This window comes from Octopus bimaculoides, chromosome 3 (assembly GCF_046866305.1).
Source record: "Octopus bimaculoides isolate indiv1 chromosome 3, ASM4686630v1, whole genome shotgun sequence".
NCBI classification, from domain to species: Eukaryota; Metazoa; Mollusca; class Cephalopoda; order Octopoda; family Octopodidae; genus Octopus; species Octopus bimaculoides.
Genome location: NC_142930.1, coordinates 48241176 through 48268420, shown reverse-complemented (window position 1 = coordinate 48268420; position 27245 = coordinate 48241176). Strand labels below are relative to the sequence as shown.

Below are 27245 nucleotides of genomic sequence, written 5' to 3'. Positions count from 1 at the left end.
CAAAGTAAGTTGCATCAAACAAGAAATTCTTTTTTCAGGTTACAATTGTCATCTTAGCAGCAGATGTTATGCAAAGAGTTGTTTCATGAATGCTGCACAATGGACCACTCAGCTACTCTAACACACTAACACACCACATGTTATCATCTCGTCTCTTCAAAAGTTATTTTCAGTATTATCATTAATGGATATACTGGATATAACTGGAGTTTCAAACACTTTATCAATGCAATATATGTATGGAGTCATAAATTAATTTATCGTAATGAGGAAGGGAGTATCAGTGAAACTGAAGGGATATGTATGATGCATGCATGAAAAATACTATGAAAATATTATTACAATGGTTAATGGGGTTGAGATATGGGTAATGAAATGGGAATGGTTCAATGGATGAGTGGAGTTTAACAGTGAGATTGAAGTGAGGTGGGGGTGAAGATAATTAATTGCAGAAAATGATGGGAACACAGTGATGAATATTGTGAAGAGAAATGGGATGAAGTGGTTGGGTCATGTGCTGAGAAAGAATGAAAGTGACTGGGTAAGAAGAGAGATGGTAACAAATGTGAAAGGAAGAAGGGGAAAACCAAGAATGATATGGATAAAGATGATAGGAGAGGAGATGAAGGCAAAGGGATGGAGAAAAAATTATGTTGAGGACAGGTAAAAATATAAATGTCATGGGGATCCACAAGGCTAATCTCTGTATAAGCAGGGAAATGACCTTAAAATGCTTGTATTGTATTGAATTAATATAGCTTTTTCATCTGCAATAGTTGGTTCAATCTCTGTAAATAAGCATGTTAACCAGAACATTTAATTATATCTGAAGGTGTCTGAAACCAAGTCATTATGTGGTCAACATATGTTGGGTCTATGTTCCAAGGGAACAAAATTTGAAGTAGACTTCAAAAGTGAAAAAAAATTATCAATATTTGCTGTTGCAATTATGAAAATTATTTTATTTCAATTATACTGATTGACAATTACAGTCAAACAATAACTTCACTTTTATAGATGGCTGTTGCTAAGAAATAACATAATGGTTGAGAAAATACAGCAACCTTGGGCAAGTGTCTTCTATTATTGCCATGGGCCAATCATAACCTTGTGAGTGGATTTGGAAGATGGAAACTGAAAGAGCCCTGTTGTGTGTGCAATGTGTATGTGTGTGTGTGTGTGTGTGTGTTGCCACTACCAACATTGACTCAAGCCTCCATCCCATTATGAAGTGATTTGATTATTGATACAAAGTGATAAGGGCATCCAAGTTTGCCAAATATTTTCCATAGGGAGGCCCTAGTCACAGTATCAAAGACCTTGGTTAAATCAATGAATACCTGGACAAGATCCATATTCTGCTTATAGTTTAATCAGCAATAAAGACTATTTGATACCTAGATTTTTGGATGTTTTTTAATTGCATAGGTTTTCAAAATGATACTTAGTATATTGAAGGAAGGTGTGTGAGGAAACCATTTGGTGATTCAGGCTGCATTTATTTCGGATCTTAAGAAGTGAGGATTGATTCTGGTGTTTTTATAGATTTAAAAGCATGCTTTATAACATTAAAAATGCATTCATGAATAATAATGGTCTCATATTTTGGCACAAGACCAGCAGTTTCAGGGGAGGCGATAAATCGATTATATCGACCCCAGTGCTCAACTGATACTTATTTTATCAACCCTAAAAGGATGAAGGCAAAGTCAACCCTGGCAGCCTTTGAACTCAGAACATAGACAAACAAAATGCCACTAAGCATTTTTTCCAGTATGGTAACAACTCTACCAGCTTTCTGCTTTATCATTCATGAATAATAATAGGTTTCTACCTATTGCATAATAGCATTTTGTTAGTGAATAGTTTTAATTCAAACTCAATCATTCATGGAAAAGCTTCAAATATTTTGAGTCGATATTCAATATTATCTTTATAAAATCATGTTGCACTACCAGAAAGAGTAAAACTTTTTGAATGATCTGAAACCATGGTTATCTCCAGTCAATATGTTTTGATAAGACATATTGACTGGATAAGACTTGATAAAACATATTGACTAAAGGTGGAGAGCTGGCAGAAACGTTAGCGTGCCAGGTGAAATGCTTAGTGGTATTTCGTCTACCGTTATGTTCTGAGTTCAAATTCTGCCCAGGTCGACTTTGCCTTTCATCCTTTCAGGGTTGATAAATTAAGTACCATTTACGCACTGGGATCGATGTAATCAACTTAATCCCATTTTTCTGTCCTTGTTTGTTCCCTCTATGTTTAACCCCTTGTGGGCAACAAAGAAATAAGAATGTTCAGAGCTAGGTTTAGAGGATATTCTGTTGTTCAGACTCTGAAAAAGACAAAGGAAATTTTCAGAATAGAGGATAAGTTGGTTAAATTTTGAGCACATGTGAAAATATGCATTATTAAAACAGTTATGAGGAAACTAAGGGATCTTGCTGTGTTTCTTCCAGCCACTTAAAGTATTTAAAATTTTCAATGAAGTTCCAAAGAAAGCACAGTAGAAAACTGCAATTATGTCACAGCAGACAAGATACTCACCGTTAGAATGCTTTTAAAGAATATATGCCTTTGGTAAAAAAAAGTCTTGTCAAGATGTTTACAATATTCCCTGCTGTGAGATAACAGCTAAATCTCCATTTGAAACAGAAAATTACTCTCAACCTTAACCCCTGGTACTTTGATTCTTTGTAACTTCTTTTTCTTTAATATTGAATATTTTTGTATCTCCAAAGGAATCAATGGTTAATGTTGACATTATTACCCGGAAACGGAAAAAACAAATAGTGCAACGGGTGTAAAAGGAAAAGGTGTAGAAAACGAATCTGAAAACAAACATGTGTGGAGAGCAATGGGAGCGGGGAGAGGCCTTCGGAAAATTCACAAGATCCGATGTATTTCCCTCATAACTTTTAGGAAAATGTTTTTATTTTTAAATGAAATTTTATCTAAATACCTTTCAAACAGTATAGATTACGATTACCCTTTAAACAGCATGCGTTACAGATGCCTAATGTACCGCAAACCCTTTAATTTACTTCGGAAAAGTGGGGTGCCGGAATTATTGGAAAATGTTTTTCGTTTTTTCGATGAATGAATTACGGTGACCTGATATGCCACAAAACACTTTTCTTGTCTGGAAAATAGGGGCTGTTTCTTTCTTTTAAATTTCGTTGAATTTTTACAAGTGCACCTTTATAAAAATTAGTGCTAACGAAGTCTGGACAGGAGAGAGAAAGAATGATACAAAATCCTTATAAAACCACGTTAGAGAAAGAATGATACAAAATCCTTATTAAAACCACGTTAGTGTTTGTGCATGCGTGAAACCTTTTGCATACCTCTTAAAAATCACTAGTTTTCAAATGGTATCCAATGTTTTCACTTTTCTTCAGCAATATTTCGTGCCGAAATTTTAATCGGGTAAACTAATACATTTCAATTTTGTGTGGAGAGAGGGAGAGAGAGTCACACACATCTTTCATCTAATATAATTTGTGTAGCTAAACTTCCAATGGCATAGCAATGTCATGGGTCAAACTGAGCGAGCGAGTGAGTGATTTCATATATATATATGTGTGTCTGTGTATGTGTATCTATAGTATTAGGTTGTCAAGAAAGTTCTTGCAGTTTTTAACCTTTAAATTCAAATGCATATATCTCAGCTTAAACAAAGCTTTAATAATCGAAATAAACGCTATCAGAATCAACACACCTTTGCCAACGCAAAACAAGTTTATTTATGCCTGTTGTGTAAAAATCATGCGTTCTAGTGGCGATGAAGTCGTGTGTAGCATCGTCTTAGTTTTTGAAGCATTTCTCATGCAGGAAGTTGTCGAGATGCTTGAAAAAGTGGTAGTCGATAGGTCTCGTGAGTATGGCGGCTGAGGCAGAGTTTCGTAGCCCAATTCGTTCAACTTCAGCAGGGTCAGTTGTGCGACGTACGGCCGAGCATTGTCGTGGAGAAGAATTGGTCCTTTTCTATTGACCAAGGCAAGCTGTTGTCGGAGTTTCTTATGCATTTCATCCATTTGCTGACAGTACTTCTCTGCCATAATGGTTTCACCTGGATCCAAAAAGCTGTGATGGATGAGACCAGCCGCAGAGAAATAAGAACCCAGGTACGAAATTTCCCCAAGACACCTGATGAAGGCTGGAGGGTATATCAGCTGAAACGTTGTGTTAACAACAAACAAGATGAGGACAAATATCTGTCAATTGTAAATAATGTTTTAACTGAATCAACTAATTTTGATTTTGAAAATTTTTATTTCGTTGTTCAAATTCTGTAATATATTATTTAGATTTACACAGCAGAGTAAAGTAAAAACGTCAAATACACGACCATTATACAAGTAAAAAAAAAGAAACGTATATAAAGTTTTGGGCTCAGAGACAGATAGTCCATGAAAATTTTCTCGGTTTTTAGACCCCCACCCCACCCCCGATTGCTCTTCGAAGACACTGACAAAAGTTATTCTGGATGTTCTTTTGCCACCTAGACATTTCGTTGGACTCAAAGTTATGCTGCATTTCCTTTGATAGTGCAAGTACCATGAGCGGGAACATTTCAGGCGTACAAAAGAGATTAAATGGCTTGTTTCCTGGTACATATTTTGTATACTGCAGAAATCTCTCTCTCGGCCTTGTCCTCCAAGAAGCTAGCTCTACAATTGCCATTGTTGCTGATCCACTGAATTTGTTCACCAATGTGCCGTTCTTTTGAAAAAAATCATAAAAAAGAAAAGCGCCATGGACAAGCCTTAGCGGTGAGAATGTCGTCATGCTGCAAACTGTGTCCAATTCGTTGGTGCATTTGAGCAATAGCACTGATATGGACTGAAACCAACGATAAAAAGATTCAGGATTTCTTGCTGAAGATTCTGAATGACACATAACTAAGAACAACAACAGAGGCCACTGTCACAGGACTGTGAAACAATTTGGCAAAACTTCCACTTTGTTCGGTAATAAGATTGCTGGGGAAGTATTTGGAGTGTGTGAATTAGTGGTACAAAGCTTACAGCATCCAGGCTCAACAGCCAGTGACTGTTTGAAGCTGATGGAGAAGCTGAAGAACTCTTTTTCAAAAATGAGAAACGAGGAAGTTTTTGAAAACTACTTCGTCGAAGTATCCTCTGCTGACCTAGCGAAAATGCCCGACTCTTCTCGTTCTAAGAATATACCACTGCATTTCAAACATACAATAACCGCTGAAAAAGGTGTTCTCTCTGCGTCGATAATCTTTCGGCATCACTGATGTCGTCAAAAGTGAACTGAATCGCCGTTTTCAGCGAGAGGGAATGCACATGTGCATTTAACGAGAGAATTTGCTGTTATCAGCAGTTAACTCTGGCACGTTTGAGTTCGCAAATGCATACCTGTCTCCTTCTTTTGTCATGCCTCACTGTCATCATAATTGAAACACATTGCCGGCCTGTGGATGGAAAAGGAAACTTTGCCTAAGTCATTGGATGACGTTATTGGAAAATGGAGAGCTTCTGATGCTGTTATTCATTCTAGTATGCCACAATCGATGATGCTAATGCAACTTATTCCGTCTTCACCTGTGTCTGCTGCATCAAAGAAGAGAACGTTCGTCGCACTTCGTTTGAAGACTTAGTTCCGTAAGACAATGACGCAACACCGTCTGACGCATTGTACTGTAATGCATTTACATAAAAAAACTTGTACAATGAAAGCGCTCTTGAATATCCTCCTAGAAAACTTTATCGCTAAAACGAACGTGCGTAAAATAATTTTTGGACTGATTTAAAACATTACTTTTCCATTATTAGATCTATCTGATTTCATTGATGTAAAGCAATAATAATAATAATAATAATAATAATAATAATAATAATAATAATAATAATAATAATAATAATTTGCACTCCTCTGGAACTTCACCATTCAAACTGACAGAAAGATAGACGCAAATAGGCCAGACATCATACTGAAAGACTTCAGACAAAAATCATGCCTCCTCATTGATATGACTGTCCCAATTGATATAAACGTATCTGTCAAGACCTACCAAAAACTGAGCAAATATAAAGATCTTGAAATAGAAATTAGCAAAATGTGGAATCTGAAGACGAAAACAATACCTATTGTCATAGGTGCCCTGGGAATGACAGCGAAACGGGCTGATTACTACCTAGCTCAGATACCAGGAAACCCCAAAATGGCTGAAGTCCAAAAGATAGTGCTCATGGGAACTGCCCATATCCTACGTAAAATACTGTCTATGTGATCTCAAATTTTAAAGCAAACATAATTTTCTTATGGTTTCTTAAACATTCACTTGAACAAAACTGTACAAATCCAAATATATGGTACCCTAGGCATAACACCTACATGAACTTCTAACTTGTTGTCTCTTGAGGTCTCTGGGTGAGACTTGGATCCAACTTGTACAAATGCAAAACAAAAGTCAAACAAATAATAATAATAATAATAATAATAATAATAATAATAATAATAATAATAATAATAATAATAATAATAATAATAATAATAATAATAATAATAATAATAACAACAACAACAACAACAACAACAACAACAACAACAACAACAACAACAACAACAACAACAACAACAACAACAACAACAACAACAACAACAACAACAACAACAACAACAACAACAACAATAACAATAACAATAACAATAATAATAATAATAATAATAATAATAATAATAATAATAATAATAATAATAATAATAATAATAATAATAATAATAATAATAATATGATGATGATGATGTCCACAAAGGGTTTACATCAAGAAAAACATTATGGACGGCACCCACAAAGCAAATTTCGTTCCCGAGCCACTGTATAACTTTTATTTTTGATGCCAGCAAAAGGCACTATATTTTATAGGAAAGAGAAATTGGAAATACAATTGTGTATTTCTGAGATGAGTAATTTATATCAGTCTTGTAAGCTGCATATCAACCTCACAGTATACACAATAAAAATGGTAATGAGAGCAACATGAAGTGAAAAAGTTTCAGTCGAGAATCGAATCTTGCACTCGATTTCGATTCGCCGATACTTGTTACGTACCAATTTATCCCGAGCACTAAAACGATTAATAGATTAAATTGTTTGACCTTTCGCAATGAAAAGCATCTATTAATTGAAGGCTATATATTGACACAGGGGAATAAAGAATGGGGGTGTAGCATGCATTCTTTGCTGTGGAATGATTTCAGCTAATTAATCTAATGCTCATCTAAGAAAAAAACTTCCACTGAAAAAATGCTTGTCTATTCAACTTTTCTAGCAGTACTGGTGCAGAACATGTTTCGCAGCATATAGAATAAAATTCCAAAGAAACACATGCAGAGTATTTGAACTTCTGACCCATTACATGTTACATGAAAGAATCGAAACCTAGTTGCAGAATATGTAAAAAAAAAAAAATCAAGCAGTGAAAAATTGTTGTCGGTGTGAGTAGTTTCCCTTGAGTAAGCTGTCTCATAATCAGGTACTACTTTGGCGCGGAGCCATCAATGAGAAGGCTGGCAGTACACGATATAAGCAGAATTAAAATATAATGGAGCAGTATTACACTACGTTTCAGTGGCTCAGCCGTCGCTTGTTAACACCATTACTTCAAAAGACTTTATTCTGTTTCGTACTCGTTCACCTTAATGTAACAAATGAATAAGCTTCTTGGCCTTTTCGTTTTTCTTTTCTGGTTGTAATAGTTTCTCCGTGTAATTTAAATGAAATGGGAATGAAAGCAGCGACAACGATGACGTTCGTTTTATCGTATTGCTACCATTAATTTTGACGTACAAGGTTCGCGTCGTTAGCTGTTTTATAACACGGTAAGTTGCAATGACACATTTGACAATTCATTTAATTCATCGTCATTATAATAATAATTTTTTTACCCACCTTTTTATTGTTTCACTTTAATTTTCCCCCACTTGCTCCTTTTGTTTTCCGCGTGGACTCGTTCGAAGAGCCGAACGTGTTGAAAATGTATTTTCCGAAGCGTCATTGTTGTCGGGTCCTCTTTACCTTGTTTATGCTTTTGAGGAAAGGCATGAACACCACGTAATTGTTAAGCCGAAACCTTGTGCTACTATAAGAAATCAGTACCATAAAACCTATTAGTTTATAAGCTTCTGTTTGTCAATAAGATTTTATTTAGAAAGGTATTTTACGTTCTTCTCTTTTTTGTTCTGTCTGCTGTTTATATATTTTAATTTGCAGTTATATTCGGTTATTTCTCTTTAGAACTATTTCTCTTTGCTTGCATAGCATTTATCCTTGGTAAAAGCATGAAAACTACACATTTCAATTTCTTGCGTAAGAATTTTCGATTTTTTTACCTGTGTAGTAAATAAAAAAAAAATCGTTCTGCTTTGAAGGGTTCACAATTTATTCGATATTTTAAGTGTGCTGGTTATATATTGTTTATATACTAGTTTAGGAAGTCCGCATTCTTGCCATTCATAAAGTTGCTGTGTTGTATTCGGAAAATTGCAAGATTTTTTTTTTCCGCCTCATTATTGCTATCTGTACACCGAATGTTTATGTAGAAACTACATTTTAAAGTCTCCTGAAAATAAATTGACTATGAATAAATAAATAGTCCACTGCTTCCTTTCACATGTCTCCCGGTATTTGGCTAAGTAGTGTTTATGTATGTGTCTACTGTTTTTTCTTGAAATTTCCTTGGTTTAAATTTAATTATATAGATCAATTATATCTATGACACAACAATAAATTAATACATTTTTAATTGAGAATGTATGCAACCATTTGCATTCTTTGGGGACTCGTAGCCAATGTAAATATGAATATATTTACGCAGATTCTTGGTGTTAATAAATCTTCCCCTTTCTTTCTTTACATAGATTTCTGCTTTGATTATTATTTTAGAGTTTCAAATGTGAAACCACCCTTTTAAAAACACTCGCTATTTATCTTAATCTTTCATCCTGTTTATTTTTCCATTAATATATTTTTGCAGTCATAACCCTTCCTCCAGTTTTCCGTCTAGTTTCCTTGTTTTTATGCCTTCCATTGTCCGCACTGGAACTGAAACTAAGTTCTTAATTTCGATAGATCTGCTGTATACTGTGTTGGAAATATGACGGTGAATTGTTAGATTTTCAGTGTTAAAAGACGAAAATAGAGAGATGGTTTAGTGCTTATTTTCCTAATGTATTCTGTTTTAACTCGTCGACGCGTACTAGAGAATATAGCTCCCGGTAAGTTGAATTCTCGACCCGGTTTCGATTTTTTGTCTTAGCCATTTCGCTTCATTTACATTTCTCATATCTTACAGGAAGAAATGACCGTCGCACAGTCTCATGATGCAAACGAATTGTTTCATACGGTCGAATCTTCTGTGTGTATTTACCCCTCCCCTCCAAAATAGATCAAAGATTTAACTTGAGGTAATTTTTTTTTTCTTTTGGAAAGCTATTTCAAATCACTTATAACTTAACTCTCACCATACACCAAAGAATGATATTAAATTCTTTTATAAACATTCTCAGATTAAGATATAACTTTATTTTAGTCAAAGATTTTTTTTTTTTTAGAAATTCATAGAATAGAAATATGCAAAATTTTATACTTGTCAACACCATTATATCTTTATGGGATGTTAGACCAATTTACATTAATATACATCTGACATTGTCTTCTCATAGCGACACTTTGTATATTACATAGTTTATAATACTGACCTTTCAACCCTATGTCATCAGCTGGCATTTAGTATCACTGTAGAGCGCCGTACAATGGAAACTAGCACAATTTGAACAAGAAAGTAACAATGTTTTGCTTTATCATTTTCATGTCAAACGTTTTTCGATGGAAAATTATATATCATTTGAAAACTTTAAATGAGAACTTTCTTTTCATATAGTTTTAATTAAAACCCGACAGCTACATATCAAGTCAGAGTCCTTTAAACACCCCGATATTTTCACGCATTTTCAAAGTTTGTCCCAGGTTTTTTTTTTTTGTCTGAACGGTAGCCCTTGTTCTAGTTCAATACGCTCGAGTACCATAACTCGAGATGAGTTAAAAATCATATGTGTGTGTAGAGGAATCTTACAGCTTTATTTTGATATAAAACTTGATGTGGGGTAGGTCAGATAATCGTTACGAAATATAAAAGTGAAAATTTTATAGTTAATTTTCACTTCGAAAAAAAAAATAAACAAAACATTTCTTCAAGATAAGAAAGAAAAAAATATTGCTAACTCATGGTCATCGCTGATTCTGGCCACGGTATGGCAAAAACGGTGCAAAATTCAATAAAAGGGTGCTATACTTAGGCTTTTTGTATGCGATTAAACACATTGACTCCACTCGTCAAACTGACGTATTCCCACTCGGCGAGAGATCGTACAGAAGACGACTTCAAGGCTTCAGATATCGATTTTGATCCAGAATTTCAAGAAATGGACAAATTGATTGGTACGTAAACATGTTTCTATGAGAATTCGTACTAGATTGACTTAAATAGGGTCCCCAAAAGCCAAAATTAGCATGTAATCGTCGTATTAATAATGTTGTTTATTTCCTATCTCATTGTACCCAGCGACGTATGAATTTTACCTCGCGCATATTCTTGTACAAATAAATTTCGTATTTCCTAGAGAAATATTGGTCTGTTTTCGTCAATGAAAATTATGTAATGAATATTATTTTGTTGGCTATTAAAATCCGATGTGATGTTTTTTTTTACTTTTTTTCTCCCGATTTTAAATACAATCGCGTGATGTTTACATTTTCACAAGTGCTGATTTTCACTTTTATATTTCGTAACGATTGTCTGATCTCATCACCATCGAGATTTATATCAAAATGAATCTAAAAAATTCATTTACATGCTTGTATGATTATCAGCACTACTGGAGTTATAACGCTCAAGCGCATTAAACTAGATTGAGGGCTAAGTATAAATACCAGGTTGTTTGAGAGACACTGTCAACATAGGTGTCAGATTTTGATTAAAACTATGCGAGAACAAAGTTCTCATCCAGAACTTTCAATGAAAACGGCTATTTTGAGGTGAAAATGATGTGCCAGAAAATGTTTTTGTGTGGCCAAACTGTGTCACCCCTCCCACAGAGCTCTCCAAGGATACTTATTAAATTTATTGTAAAGCTCCAAACTTAGATTCAGTTTTATACCCCTACAAGTGTATCAAAACTGAGATCCCCTACACATAACATCGCAATGTAGCGGAAGCCTCTCTGGGTTGTATATTTGTAAATGCGGACGTAGTGGGTAACATCTAGCTTTCGACCGCATCTTGGACCCTGCTGTGTCCATCACTCTGATTTATTTCGCTCCAGAGTGCATACCAACCAAGGGCATCCAGCTGTAGAAACTCTGCCAGATCAGATTGGAGCCTAGTGCAGCCTTCTGGCTTGCCAGTCCTCAGTCAAATTGTCCAACTCATGATAGCATGGAAAGCAGACGTTAAATGATGATGATAAATATATAATCTGTGCTTGACCAATTTGGTTCCTTGCCAAAAGGATATCCACAACTTTGGAGAAGCTTCCTTTCTTCCACTTCTTAACTGCAAATGTGCCTCCAATTTTACAGACAACTTGTTACACACACGAGATAAATCACCTCCAACACTCTCCTTTTCCACTCTACCAGGCTCACCACCACACATGCACAACTGCCGAGTGAAGGCTATTCCAGTTACTTGTGACCAGCAAAGCTTCTGATCCTGACACTATCCTTTCAAACAATGTATCCTAGAGCTAATGTCATAATCACTGAATTTTTCAATCTCTTTTACTCTGCTGGAATAAATTGAAATCTTCAGAAACTCTCCAGAGAATGTGTCATTCACAAAAGGCAACCTTTCTTGACTCTCTCTTCCTTCTGCACTCACTTCCCTTATCTCAAAGGTGAAAAGCCATCAACAATAATATTCTCAATGCCATATATCTCTTTTTAATGATCACCAGTGCAACTTTCATTAAGCCAGATGTATACTACAGGCCTACTCAGCTAGTCACTAGTGAGCTCTTTTCCTCAAAAAGTTGGATGAAAGCATTATTAGTCATCAGCAAAGCTTCTACTGTATGTGACACACTCAAATTGCATGTATTTCTCAACTCTTCAATTTGTGGTTGCTTGACAGATTGTATTATAATAATGTATACTGAATATGCCCTTGCTCTAACTCAGTCTATTAATTCTGGTATATACCAGAGTGCTAGAACAATTCATCCCTGGTTATTTCGTTGTCAGTTAATTTATCCCCGGTCAATTTGTTGTTGATGAATTCATCCCCAAGTCAATTTGTCCCAAAATACTCTCAGATGTGATTTTCAAGGGAAAGTTTAGAACAATCACTTTAGAATTAAAATTGTCATTGGACAGTTTTAGATATTTTTTCCTTTCTTTACCCACCCTGCTCTCTGTTTCTCTCTTGGTCTCTCAAGTATCTGTGCTGAACAGTTTACAAACAGATTTTCAAGCAAATCGAATTAAATTTATTCAATATGCCTACCCATTAACATAACTTCAAAAAAGGAAAAGTCAAATTGGTCAATCAAGAAAATTATATGTACACAAAAAATAAGCAGAATGCAGATGGATTGAAAATATACTGGAGGTGCAAAAATTGTATACAAGGCGAGACTTCATACTGATGAAAATTATAAAGAGCTTAAGATCGAGATCCATAATCATGCTTCAACTGTTGCAGAGGTAAATGCAAGATTAATAGTTTGAAATATTAAAGTCTATTTCATCTTGTGATGCCTCTCACTCAATTATCACTAAGTTCAGAATTTAAACTACTGTCCGTTGTCGCAAATACCTCCGTTTGCACAGCCTAATAGGAATATTAGACATTAGATGCAAGCTGATTCTAATTATCCTGCTACCCAACTTATAAATATTGGGTTCTCCATTCCAAGTGAATACTTTTACCAGTATGACAGTGAAATGGAAGATTCAAAATGAATAACTAATATTTGCAGGTGATGAAGCACTTTGACAGTTGAAACAGTACAAGAACTAGGTGGCAGATGGAACATTTAAGTGCTGTTCTTGTATATTTTTCCAGTAAGATATACTTCACATTCAAATTGATAATTTTAGTGCCCCACGACTGTTCGCATTGCTCTCTGATAAAAGTCAAGACACATATAAACTTTTTGCCAAAATAAATGAATTACTGCAGAATGAAGTACCTGATAATTATGGAATTTGAAAAAGCAGTCCATGATGGATTTCTAGAATCGTTTGCTGGGTTGAATTTGGCATGCTGCTTGTTTCATTTAGGGCAAAATGTGTACAAACATGTTGTGCAAGAAGGACCAAAATACAGATACCCTGAAGATGACAGTTTTAGTCTAAAAATGCAGTGTTTTGTTGCCCTTACCTTCTTGCCAGTTGATGTAAATCAGTATAAACAACTTGTAGATGATGATCCACAGTCAATTGTATCCTATTTTGAAAATAATTATACAGGACCACCTAGAGGAAGAGGACAGGAAGCTACACCTTGAACCTCCATATTGAATTTCCATTACCAATATGGAATGTTTGAGATTGATGTATGACTAGGATTGCTCGTACTACAAATAGTTTAGAAGCCTACCACAGTGCCCTGAAAAACTGAATATTAGTCATCCAAATATTTGGTAACTTGTTGATGTGATTAAATGTGAGGAAATGTTTGCCAGTACCAAATTGCAGAAGTTTATGCAAGAAGAACCAAGCCAAAAGAAAAGATAGAGATATGAACCTGCATATAAAAAAATGTCATGGCAAAATGTGATCCAAGCCAAAAATTACTTTTCTAAAAGCAATTGCACACAATCTTAAATTTTAAGAAAAAATAAATATGTAATACAGCAAATCTTAAAATAGGTGTTTTTTAATTCAGATATTCATTCTTCCATTTTTCCTATGATCTTGACAGATTGACCTGTGGATGAATTGACCAATGATGAATTGACTATGGACAAATTGCCATCGAATTGACTGGATACCTATACCAGGGTTCAGTTTTGTACTCCACATTTGTCCTCTAATCCATCAACAATCTATTATATACACCCTTGAACACATATGCACATTCACACACAACTTATCTGTATACTCAACTTCTACGCCCACTTGTGTTTACACTCTCTCTTGCTCATGCTCCAAAGCACACTTGTATATGCACTTTCAAGCCTACCCATACTTCCATGCACTCTTGCACATGCATGCATTTGCATGCATACATGTACACTTATGAATTTGCTTGCACACTTTCACCTACAATTCTCACCTGCACACAATGCTTGCTCTTGCTTATGCATGTGCTCTTGCACATGCAGTCTTGTGCATGCATGCTTTGTTTACTCCTGCACATGTATAGTCTCACATGTACTCCTTGCTATTGCTGATGCACACTGACTCATGAGCATACACACACACATACATTCAGTGTCCTGCTTGAACTCACTTATACATGTGCACATTCACACATGCACTCTATAGGACTCTTTCACATGTGTACGAACTCTTTCGCATGTATGCACACTTTCTCACCCATGCGTGCACTCTTTTTCCATGAGCTCACATTCTCTCCCAAGTGCATGCTCTAATTCCCTTACATGCAGGTGCTCATGCTCTCTGTCTCTCACTCACACTCCTACCTCTTTCTCTCCCACTGTCCCCTCTCTCTCTTTCACACAATTGCTCTCTCTTGTATACTTGAGCGTGCATGTACACACTGAAACTTACAAACGTACACAAAGTAATCAATTATATCATGCAAATAACTACTTGTTAGTTTTGTGTTATTTAGAATCTTTTTTTTACAACAAACAAATAAAGTTATAAATGGTTATCATAACCACAAAACAATTTTTTAAAACTTTCAATACATAATCTCGGATCAAAACACTTGTCAAACAAATATAACTGCAGAAATAAACTTGTTTTTTAGTAACTTCTCAAATTGTTTGCTTTGCTTCTGAGTATGTAATGTGATAAAATGCTCCCACACAGGATGCAAATATTTAATTTGAAAGTGAAAAACAATTCTCACCTTGATGGTTTTTTTCTTTTTTCATTCTTTCTATTAGTCACAAATCAGCCTTAATCCAAGAAATCTATAATAGGAAACCTTCATGTTGGTGTTTAATCACAGATCAATATTGATTCAGGAGATGCTTAATGCTTTTGTCTAGTTCCAAGTCGGTCTTGTTCCAGCAAACATCTGTTGTTTTAGTCCCAGATCAGTCCTGATGTGAGAGACTGATAGTTTCAAGTTGTATCAATGTCATTTTCTTTCTTTTTTGGATTTGTCAAGAAGATATTTTCTTCTCTAAATACCTTTTTGTTTCTAGGCTTAATCGTTTATCACCTTCTTCATATACACAGCTTCTTAAAATTCTTTCAACTCACCAATTTGTACATCATTACAGTTTGATTTATTGGTACTTGGAAAAGTGTGAGCTAAGTGGTACAAAACTAAATGTAGTGAGATTTGAATTAATGTACACGTGTATTTGATGCTTCAGTTATACACTGCACTTTATACTTTCCCATCTAATATTGTTTCACCTTTTCTCTTATATCAAACTTAAATTTAGAGCGAGTGTGGCATTCATGTTATTCTCAATGGCATTAATAATGTATGAGGGTCAGCTGAAGAGTTCATAGGCTGACCAAGAAATATCCTGGAATGTGACCAAATGAGGTTTTTCAACATAGTCCCCCTTGCTGTCCACACATTTCTTCCACTGTCTCTGTAGTGCTTGGATCTCATTGGAGAAAAAGCTTTCATCCTCGAACACATATTGATATTTTCCAATATTTCCTCCTGATAAACACATTTAATGGAATGATGATGTACCCAAAGGTAGTCCATTGCTGGGATTTAAGCAAAAAAACCTTTCGTGATTTTAATTCTTAAACCCTCACCCACATGTGTATGTATATATTAAAAAAAAAAAGCCTTTATTAACAGAAAAGTACATTATTAAAATAAATTCTTTTACATTTTTTTAAACCCTTGGATAAATCCCAACAATGACTTCAGGCTCTTCAATACCTGTGTGATTGATAAGGGTTAAGTCTAATTTGAGCATCTGTAACGATTTATAGGAGTGGGGATGAATTTTTTTTCCATAATCATATGAGGTCCAGTGTGCAGAACAAATTCACAAATTTCTGAAAATATCAAAGAAATAGGAAAATTATGACCAGTTAAAGGGTGTATTTTGATCCAGAATCCATAATAGCTTGTGTGCATGTGCAAATATTAACTTTTTGAATTTGGATTTCAAAGGATTTCAAAAATTATTTTCAGATTGAACAGAAATAAATAAGATTTGAATTGTCTGTATTCTAAAACTGATAATAAAAAAGAATTTCAAAGAAAGAGTGGAAATTTTAGGATTTATGGTGGGAATTAAAATTTTTTTCATAATCATATGAATTGCTGTGTGTAGAACACAAATTTTCAAAAATTCTCTGAAAATTAGAAAAAAATAAAGTTATGAGCGATTATATTGGAGGGTCATCTAATGTAGCAACCATGTCAGCTTGAATGTCTTTGGGAGCTGCCCTTTTTCTGCAGGTACTTGATAACACCACAATGCCGTCATCCTTTTTGTTTTTCTCTCCCACCCTTTCCCTATTCTTTTCCTTTCACCGTTCCCTCTCTCGCTCTCACACTTCTTCCTTAATCCTCTTGTCGCTGACACATGACGAAAGAGATTCTTTCTTTATATTTGCTGCCTTCTTATAGAGAAGACATGATTTTTCTGTCTCATTCACATCCAACTAGCGTTCAAAATAATAATTTTTCTATCGTCTTGGCTTAACAACCCTTACCGTTTGTTTTTACTGTCTGGTCTTGTTTTTAACCGTCTTGTCTTGTTTTTACTATCTTGTTCTCACTGTCCTGTTCTTGTTAACACTTTCATCCTCCTCAAAAAATTCCAAATTTTATTTAATTTGCTTTGCGGGAAGGACTTCCAACGAAGTCGCGTATTGTCCTTGCCTTCGAAACACGGAGTAGATGGATAGGGACAACTGATGAAGGGGAATATTCTTTATGTTGCATGTCTCGTTTCTCTTTGTTTTTTTTTTGTTGTGCGAATAAAAGTTCATTTTCTGTTTTCGTTTCTCATTGTGTTTAACGTTTTTTGTGATGTCCTGTACCCATATATGCATGTATGTATACATATAGATGTAGGTATGTACATATGTGTATGTATATATATATATATATATATATATATTTTTATATATATATATATATATATATATACTAGCAGCTAAACCCAGTTTCACCCGGTCTGTTTGGATGATGTAGCTGTGATTGTTTTCGGTTAGGCATAATCTATAACAGCGTTTCTCAACCTGATTATTTCGTGTCCCGTTTCAATTGGAGCTTCCAGCTGTATGAAGATTTCACCTCCTCCTGTCAGAAAATGGTTTCAGGAGTTGTGAAGAAAGAATTTCTACGTAGCTTGTTTGTGAGAGCTATTCTATTGGACGTCTGTCTAATCATTAAAAGATTTATTTAATCATGAACATAGAAATTATACATTAATCGCAATTTTTTTAAGCAGTTTTATCCATAAAAATTTTATTTGCATAGAGCAAAAATTGAAAGATATATGAAATGGACGGGTGTGTGGGTGTGTGTATGTAAGAGAGAAAGAGTAAGAAAGTGAGATAGTGAGTGAGTGAAGTAATTGTTATATGCTTATAGAAAAACAATTTATATTATAGAAATTGATATATACCTGTTGAAGATTAAAATGTATGTAAGAGCTATTGTTTTCGACGCGTGTATAATCATAGAGAAACTGAAAGACAGATGTCTGTGTGTGTGTGTGTGTATTTTTGGCGGGATTTTTGCATTTAGCAGGAGTTGGTTTGTTTTATCGCTTGATCAATGGCCGTACAAGAGAAAAGGAAAGGCAATCTTTTGAAGTGGGCGTCTAATGAAGAGACATGGACAGATTTATGACTAAACTTCTTTTGAAGTTGTGGTGAGATGGGAGAATTGATATGCATGTATGTATGTCTGTGTGTGTGTGTTTGATGGGGTGTGCGCGACAGATTAATGTTGATGGTGTATGTGTATATGAGAGAGAAAGAAAGAAAGAGATAGATGAAATTTATCATTCAGTTTATTTTATGTATATATGTATGAATGGCTTCAGTGACACATACATGCATGCACGCAGGTTTTAATCAATTTTCTCTGTAAGTATGGGGGCTAGGAAAAAAATAGAAAGCGCGTTCCAATCTATGCACCCGTCTCCACGTGTGTCATTTTTCATGCAAATACACCCAGCCGTTTGGCAATGAACCTCAAGACAAGAAAGAATACAATGGTCAGCCAACTTCAACTTATAATATATTTATATATATATATATATATATGTTCAGATTTCTCTTAGTTTCTTTTTAGCAGTTAGTAAGCTAGGGTGGAACAGTTAATGTTTACCTTTTTAATGCAATATATTGTACAGATATCAGTGAATATAAATTCAATTCTGGCTGTTATAATTTTTTCTTTCACAAAATAGCTAAATAGAGTACTCTGTTTAAAATATTTACAGACATATACATTTTGGTGTATGTGATTTCTCATTTTATTGGTTTTATTTATAAATGAATATAGTTTCTCAACAATTTTGTCTGTATGTTATCTATTTTAATCACTTCAATTTATTTCTTGCAATCTTAAATAAAATCTCTCTTGTGAATTTGCTTTATTTAAAAAAAGTTTTGAATAAAGATTTGGTCAGAATTTATTGTCAAATATTTTGCTTAAAAATTCTAATTTAGTAAATTTTCTGCTATTTTCAGTTTATGATGCTCTTTGAAAGTGAAGTAGAGACATCAACTGAAGTTTGTCCAGAATCGGCAGAGAAGGATGGACCAGCAGTTGTTGAAAGATTCTGCGATGAAACTGAACGTTCAAGGACAATGCTCACAGGCTTTGCCAAATTGTATGAGAAAAATCTATTCACTGATGTCATATTATGTGCTGGACGTAAAGAATTTCCTTGTCATAAAAATGTACTTGCTATTTCAAGTCCTTACTTTATGGCAATGTTTACCAATGACATGGCTGAAAAGAATCAAAAAAAGATCACTTTACGATCAATTGACTCTCAAACAGCTCAGTTGGTGTTGGACTACATTTACACTGGATCAGTTATGCTTTCTAAAGATACAGTTCAGGAGTTACTATCGGCAGCAAATATATTTCAGCTGGTGTCATTAAAGACAGGTTGTGCTTCATTTATGAAGAACCATGTAGATGTTAGCAACTGCATTGGTGTTTACTTTTTTGCTCTTGCTCATGGATGTATGGCGCTATCAAATGTTTCGAAAACTATTATTAATCAGGAATTCTCTCGTCTCTATCGTGAAAATGAATTTTTGAATCTTCCTGCTGACAAAGTCGTTGAAATTATTAGTGATGATAACATTTGTATAAGTCAGGAAGAAGTGGTTTATGAGGCATGTATGGCTTGGCTTAAGCATGACATAAATGAACGAGTAGGCTCTTTAGATGTCATCTTGAACCATGTTCGCTTTGCCAATATCAACTCCTACTATTTCTGTGATAAAATTGATTCTGATCTGTCTCTTTTAAGTTATGAAAACGTCCAAAAGACTTTACACTCTGTTCGTCTGTATTATATGCTCAAAAACCGTCATTTAGAACTGGGGCTAAATCTGATGCCACGCAGAGGTATGGACTTTAAACGAGGTATAGTAATAATTGCCAATCCGTATGCAGAAGATCCACAGAGGAAGTATGGTGCGATGGAAATACTCTTTCCTAAAACTGGTAATGTTCGTTATGTATGTAAACTCCCTCAAGGTCTTTGCACACCAGGTAAGTTCAGTATTTAAGTCTTTCATAGAAATTGTGAAGGAAATATACTTATTATAAGTGATTCATTCTCATTTTCTCTTGATTAAAAGTTATTTCATTTCCACCTGAAGAAAATTATGGTCCATATAATTTTATATTTCTTTGTATTTGTTGTATATTAAGAAATATTTCAATATTTCTTCAATATTTTTAAATCTAGGAAATAACTATTCAATTATGTCTAAGGAGTTTGGCAATCTTGACATATTAGGAAGGGTACGGTGTTCCAACCTGAATCAGATTTTATCCAATTTGCTTCCCACTCTGTTTTGTTTTATCAATTGTAAGTGGCAGGATATACTTTGTATGTGCATGATAGGATTGTTTAACCCCATGACAATGGATTTTTTTTTTTTAATCAAGTGACTAAGTTGCATTGATGGTAATTATCTCAGCTGAGATAAGCAATTAGCACATGGCAATGGTTCCACATATATTTACATCAACTGCTTTAATCAGTTTACGGCAGTGATTCATTCGGTTGCCTGCGCGCAGCAATGGTAATTGTGCCAATGGAGGTCAGCACTCAGTGCGAGATAATGTTTGTATATTTATGTGAACTGCTTTAGTGCAAGTGCTGTTTATTTACCTAAACTATATCCCTGTGCAGGACACTCATGCAGTATTATTCCTGAATAATATCACTCGACAGCACAAGTGAGATCAACTTCATGTATTTACAAACACGTGAATTCACTTTAGTATGGTAGTTCAAAACAGGGTACCACACACAATGGCATATCATACTGTGAACAATGGTTGCTTGCGCATCTCTTTGAAGCATTTGTCTTCTTGGTGGTGGGGAGAAACAGTCATGGAAAATGTCCACACCCCTTCACCATTCACCATTCAGCGAGCAAGCGAGCGAGAGAGAGAGAGAGAGAGAGAGAGGGAGAGGGAGAGAGTCTGGTGTGGGGATGTCCACACATTCTGCACTTTGGCAGGTCTGATATTTCTATCATTTCATAGAACAATAGATTCCTAAATGTCAATCCATCCTCCACACTGTCAAGTATCTGCCAAATCAAATGTGAGTTCATGACACATCAACTATATACATGAACATTTTTTTGTACCATTTCACAAATTTCCTTACCCATTTGTGTTTCATTACCAGCTGATCTGAGCAATTGACTCCTCTATCCCTTCAGTGTATGAAACATCTACACTTGGTTTCATTATGGTATTACCATCCACATCTTGTTTCCTAGTGTCCTTCATGTTTGCAGAATGCATTGTAGATAACATGCAGACATTTTTCTTGTCGCACCACACTAAAGCAAGAATGCCACTATCGTTGCATCGGTATGCTGTTTCTTCCTTTCAAAGTTTTATCTTGTGAAAATCAGACTGCATGCCTTTTACTGTAGCCTTTTTCAAACAAATTTTCATTCAGCAGCATCATGCCATCAGATCAATTGATATTAGAGTAGATGCTGGAAGATCCAATCTGTCTTGACCACTGTAGATTTTGTAATTCCACATCTACCCACAGGCTCTGCCAGCCGACTGGCATACCTTGACTCCAATGCTGGCTTGTTTGGCTGGGTTGTATTGTTTGAATCAGAGCCTTCCCTTGAATTTCCACAAACTCTTGTCTGTACAAGTGTCTTGTGTGGGGACATACACTGTTCTGAAATTTTCAGCTACTTCGTCAACGATAGGACATATTTTGTGTAGCTTGTCATCCTGGTTCTCGCCTGTGTTGAAATGTAGATTTATTGATCATGTGGCATCGTTTCTGGAAAGAAGGGTGTCAACTTGGCTGGATTCAGATTCCAATATGTTGCCGGGGTTAGTTTCTTCACATTGCCTAGCAGGGCAAGCAGAACTTTGATTTTTTTTGTTCCCCCCTGTGGTTGGAAATCAATCATCGCCATAGCTTGGTCTGAGATGCTGGGGATGGTTTTTGGCAGTCATTTGTTTCATCCACTATATATTGAAGCATTTTGTCTGTCAAAAACTTGTGGAGAATTTCCAATGGTGAACATCCATGTTCAAGGTTTACCTTTATTCCAGGCATACCAGTAAACCCATGCAGTCAGATGAAATTGCTTCTTGCTTGCCACATGGCATTCTGTTGTCCAGGGCCGTTAACTGCTGCCTGCCTGCCTGTACCTTTGATTCACCAGAATATCATCATTGTTATTGGAATCCTCTGATTCTGAACTAGGAAAATATTCACTCTCTGAGTCATCATCTGAACTGGAAGAAAGAACTGGTGAGGTGGTGGAGCTTGGTGTGACAACCGTAAATTTGAAATAGGACGCGACGACAGAGCTGGAGTTGCAGGACCAGCCTATCGGGTAGTAAATATTTACATGAAACGTCTAATTGGCTTATCAGTTGGCAGGTGGATCGGTACTCAGGCGACAAGTTCTAAGTCAGATGGCGTATAATTGTCAACTGATTTAAAATATGTACATTGCATGCGTGAATTTGTCAACCGTTTTAAAAGGGTTAACAAATTTAAAAGCCAGTTGTTTAGCCCCAGGTTAGCTTTAATGAAGCACACCTATGATTAAAGATATTTCAGTTTTGACTGTTATTTCTTCCTCTATAGTGTCCAGGCCTTAAATTGCTTATGTCCTTTTTAAGTAGAGCAGGGGTTTTCAAACTGTGGTCCGCGGACCACAGGGGGTCCGCAAGGACAAGACAAGGGGTCCGTGGACAGCAAATACTTTTTATGGGCAATATGATTTTATATATGTTTTTTAATCGAAATCTTTTAATTGACAATATACCTATTTGTTAAATGCTGTTAAATAAATGCAAAAATGTTATTTTAAGCAAATATTTATGTATAAATTTCATAAGCGTTTATAAGGGTAAAGCCTGAAATATAAAGTGGTCCGCAAGTCAAAAAGTTTGAAAACACCTGAAGTAGAGTATAATTTCAAATATTTGGTTGTTCTTCAGCAGATGTAGATCGTTGGATCTAGCTATGTTTTAGCTGCAGGTCAGCTTTGTCTGAGGGGGCCTATGATTAAAGCTGTTCTAGCTGCGATCATCACATCTTTTTAAATAGCCAATTATTCTACTCTGCTCTCTCATTAACTGAAAATAGGGATCACTCTCACTTAACAGGTGGGAGTGTAAGAATACCCAGCTTTAACACAAATGCTTCAATGATTCAAACAAATATTCAATATTTGTGCAATCATCTAATCTCTAGATAGTATGGGGTGGTGGGGAAGTAACATGCACGTGAGAAAATGTCTTAATTATTGTAAAATACAGGGGGTCCGCAAAGTCTGAGTACATGGAGTAAATAAAATCATAACATAAACAATTAAATATAAGAAATAATAATTTCTTAAAGTATGTGTTAATCCCCATGTACCCAGACTTTGTGGACACCCTGTAGTTTAGCAGAAAGGATGCTAGATGACAAAGCATTTAGCATTCTTATGTCCGGTTTCATCAGTCAACTCTGCTTTCATACCTCTAAATCTATAAAAAATAGGTATTAGCAATATGGTGTAAATTTATTTGATTGTCTCTACCCGAATTATTCCCCTATATATTTCTGAGCTTATGCTAATGTAAGAAATCAATGTTTTTGACAACTGAATTTCTGATTGTATTTCATTAAATTGTTAGTTTCTGCTTTACTATGCATATAGGTAAATCATATGTCTTTCATTAGTCTATTATTGTTTATAGTTACTAGTGCATGACCAGTTGTTTTATAACTATCACCTTGCTTCATAGAAATATATATATATATATATATATATGTAAATTTTATTATATGTATTTATTTTCTCTTAGTTAATAAATAACTCAGACAAAATAAATTGGTTAATAGATACCAGGGTAGCAAGGATCATAAAATGACTGTGGTGTAACTCCTGTGTATGAGGTAGAAACTCCTTGTTATTTTGGGTACTTGAGTAAATATATAAATTTAGTAGATGGAGTAAAACGTATATGTTAACAATACTTTTATTTCCAACATATGTTTCGAAGATTACAGATTATACCTTCCATAGGAATAGGTGATGTTGATAAGAATGTAATCTTCTCTTCAGGGAAATGCATGGGAACCAGCTTAACTGTAAGACATTTTAACCGAATATGATAACTGTAGTTAGAGAAGATTGTTACGTAACAATCTTCTCTAACTACAGTTATCATATTCGGTTAAAATGTCTTACAGTTAAGCTGGTTCCCATGCATTTCCCTGAAGAGAAGATTACATTCTTATCAACATCACCTATTGGAAGGTATAATTTGTGATCTTTGAAACATATGTTGCAAATAAAAGTATTCAGTTAACATATGCGTTTTACTCCATTTACTAAATTTATATATATATATGTGTGTGTGTGTGTGTGTGTGTGTGCAAGAAAGAATTAAGTAAAACAATATTGAAATAAAAGAAACCTTTAATAGATCAAAGTACTTTCTTTTTTTAACATCCTCTTTACATTGCTATCTGACACAGTCTCTTTAGGGTGAATTTAGTTTTTGAGTGATTGATGGCTATAAAAATGACTATGTAAATAATCATTCAACTATTTTCCTGGGATGATTGAATGAAGGAAGTTGAGATGGACAGTGTCTGTGAATTGTCTAGTTTACTTGTGCATTGGGTGTGAGTTCAATGTAAAATCAGTGATAGATAGGTAGCTAGATACTTCTTTTATTACAATATTACAACATTGGAAAAAAATGTATGAATCTCAATTTTGGCTTTCTTTCCAACAGCGTTATGTCTCTCAGTATGTACGAATGTATGTACACAGATAAATGCATAAATTTCTTATTTTCTATAGTTGTCTTAATACATTAACTAAATGTCTTTAATAATCCTGTTGAGAAACTAAGGTTAATGTAGTGATAGACAGGACATGATGTTTGGAAATGTGTAGGAACGATATCGGCTTCTATATAACAGATGGCCTTTTCTTGAATGTGCCCTACCACCTTGACTCAACATTCCTGTTCCTCAAATTAGAAAGTGATTGTGTTGCTGGGATATGAGTTTACTGTTTCTTTGTTTCTGAATTTCTGAGATTTTAAATTTGAAGAAACCTAAAAATAACCTTTCTATATATGCACAAGGCCTGAAATTAGAGGGATGGGGTCTTGTTGATTACATAGACCTCACTGTTCAACTGGTACTTATTTTGACTCCGAAAGGATGAAAGGCAAAGTTGACCTCAGTGGAATTTGAACTCAGAATGTAAAGACAAACAAGATGCAACTAAGCATTTTGTCTGGTGTGCTAACAATTCTGCCAGCTCTCCATCTTAGGAAATGTGAAAATATGACTGAAACCATTTGCAAACATAACACTTATATATGTTATGTATATGTAGCTATAAAGGAAATGAAAATAAAAAGTCAAGGGTTAGTGTGTAATCATTAAATGAATTTATGTACATATACTTACTGTATGTATAATGTATTTTTTAACAGTTTTGGTTTAACAACTAACTAGGACAAGGATCTATTTAAATTGTTAGATTTTGGTCTGGTTGTATGTGTGGGGTATAAATGAGTGTACAAATTTCTGTCTAGCTCACAGTGCAGTTCTCTTTAACGTAGCTCACAATTCAGTTGTTTTGGTTTCTTTTAGAAACACACATTATAGATATATTCTCTTGCTATATTTAACTGATTTTATTAAATTGTTGATTTTTTAAAGTGATTTCTGCTACATTTCTTGTAAATTTACACTAAGAATGTCTGATCTTTATCTGATCTTTTTGTTTTTTATCTGTTTAATTAGCTGGGAAATTTAACAAAGAACAATTTTTATAACCTTTGCTAGGACTATGACATGGTTTAGATATTGATGGGCAATATCCCCACTTAAACATGAATATTCTGTTGGAACACAGAAACACGCACACCAAAATATTAATCTTTGAAATTTTTCTTGCCTCTCCAAACTTCTATTTCAGACTATTCAAATGTCTGTAACGTTTACATTTATTTTCCCAAAACAATTTTTTGTGAATTCAGTTTCAAACAGATGAATCTGCATAAGAATGTATTTTATGAAAAATAAATTTCAAAACCGCCCCCCCCCCCCCCCCGAATCATAATAAATAAAAAAAATTAGTAAAATGGTTTTGAAAGAAGTCGAAACGGAAAAGTTACAACTGGTTGCATACTTAAGGGATGTGGGAGAGAATAAAAAAATTTCGATTTTGAAAACTTTTTTTTTTTTTTTTTTTGCTGATGTTTGAAATAAGCACTCATCCCAGATTATGATTGTGCATAAAAAAATTATTTCCAATCTTTTCAATTATACTACTTTGATATATTTGAGAAAAGAGTTTTGTAAAACGTCAAAAACTAAACAGGTTATGATGCAAGCTGGACTAAGTACATAGTGACATTTTGTCCGTCTTTACATTCTGAGTTCAAATTCTGCTGAAGTTGATTTTGCAGTTCATCCTTTCTGGATCGATAACAATAAATACCAGTTGAGTACTGGGTTGACATATTTGACTCATCCTCTCCCTTGAAATTGTTGGCCTTGTTCCAAAATTTGCAACCCTTTTTTTTTTATTTTTATTTTTTGTAGCAAAATATCCAACCCAAATAAATAGACGTGTTTTAATAATGAAAGCTTTTATATAGTACCTACTCTTTGACAAGAATTTTTCCAAATATTTTCCAGAGCAAAATATCAAACTAAATAATGAAAAGCAATGTGCATTCAATTATGACAGCTTCAATATGCTTTTCTTCTTACATTCTAACTGCAACATAGGTGATAAAACCTATATCTTCTCTCTCTCTTTGAAAAAGGATGTGTTAGTTAGGTTTTTTTTCACTTTTCTTTCTGTCACTCTATTTTTGTCAGGTTTCACAACAGTTCTAAATGACTACTACATGAATGGAAATACTGAACAATTTAGGTTTTCATAAGCAAACTACATTATTGCCAATGACAAGCTGTGTGTCTTTGTGTGCATGCACACTTATAGCATTTCCGCAGTCTCAAAGATATCTTATTTAGAGCTGCTCAAAGTGTTGAAAGATACTTTCTGTATGAAGTGATACATTTCTGGAAAAAAATGGAATTAACACTGTCACATTTTAAATAGGCTTTGACTTTCTGTATAAAGCACCAGTGATCTGTTCTGCATCTACTGAATAGTAATAATTGTTACTATAGTAGCAATTCAATGGTTATAATGTGAAATTTGTTTCACAAAAGTGTAATGAGACGGTGTGTTAATCAGTCTTAACCATGAGGTTCAGATGGAAGCACTTTTTGTACCATATTTCTGTTGAAATACATTACTTAATGAAGAATTATCTTTGTCA

General features: G+C 34.6%; 1 protein-coding gene and 1 long non-coding RNA gene across 2 annotated transcripts in view; one reads left to right on the top strand and one right to left on the bottom strand.

Moving 5' to 3' along the window:
• The window catches only part of LOC149136523 (uncharacterized), a 13240-nt gene extending 1185 nt beyond the window's left edge, over positions 1-12055 (bottom strand). Inside the window, exons 1-2 of the long non-coding RNA XR_016241024.1 lie at positions 7931-12055; positions 1-2341 (exon numbers count right to left, since the gene is read on the bottom strand). The exon at positions 1-2341 is cut by the window's left edge and continues 68 nt beyond it. This is a non-coding gene — a long non-coding RNA (uncharacterized LOC149136523). The remainder of the gene's footprint in view (positions 2342-7930) is intronic.
• The window catches only part of LOC106878125 (kelch-like protein 24), a 44607-nt gene continuing 24881 nt past the window's right edge, over positions 7520-27245 (top strand). Inside the window, exons 1-2 of the mRNA XM_014927242.3 lie at positions 7520-7860; positions 18872-19913. Of these exons, the coding sequence (XP_014782728.1) occupies positions 18875-19913 (1039 nt within the window). The 5' untranslated portion in view covers positions 7520-7860; positions 18872-18874. The remainder of the gene's footprint in view (positions 7861-18871; positions 19914-27245) is intronic.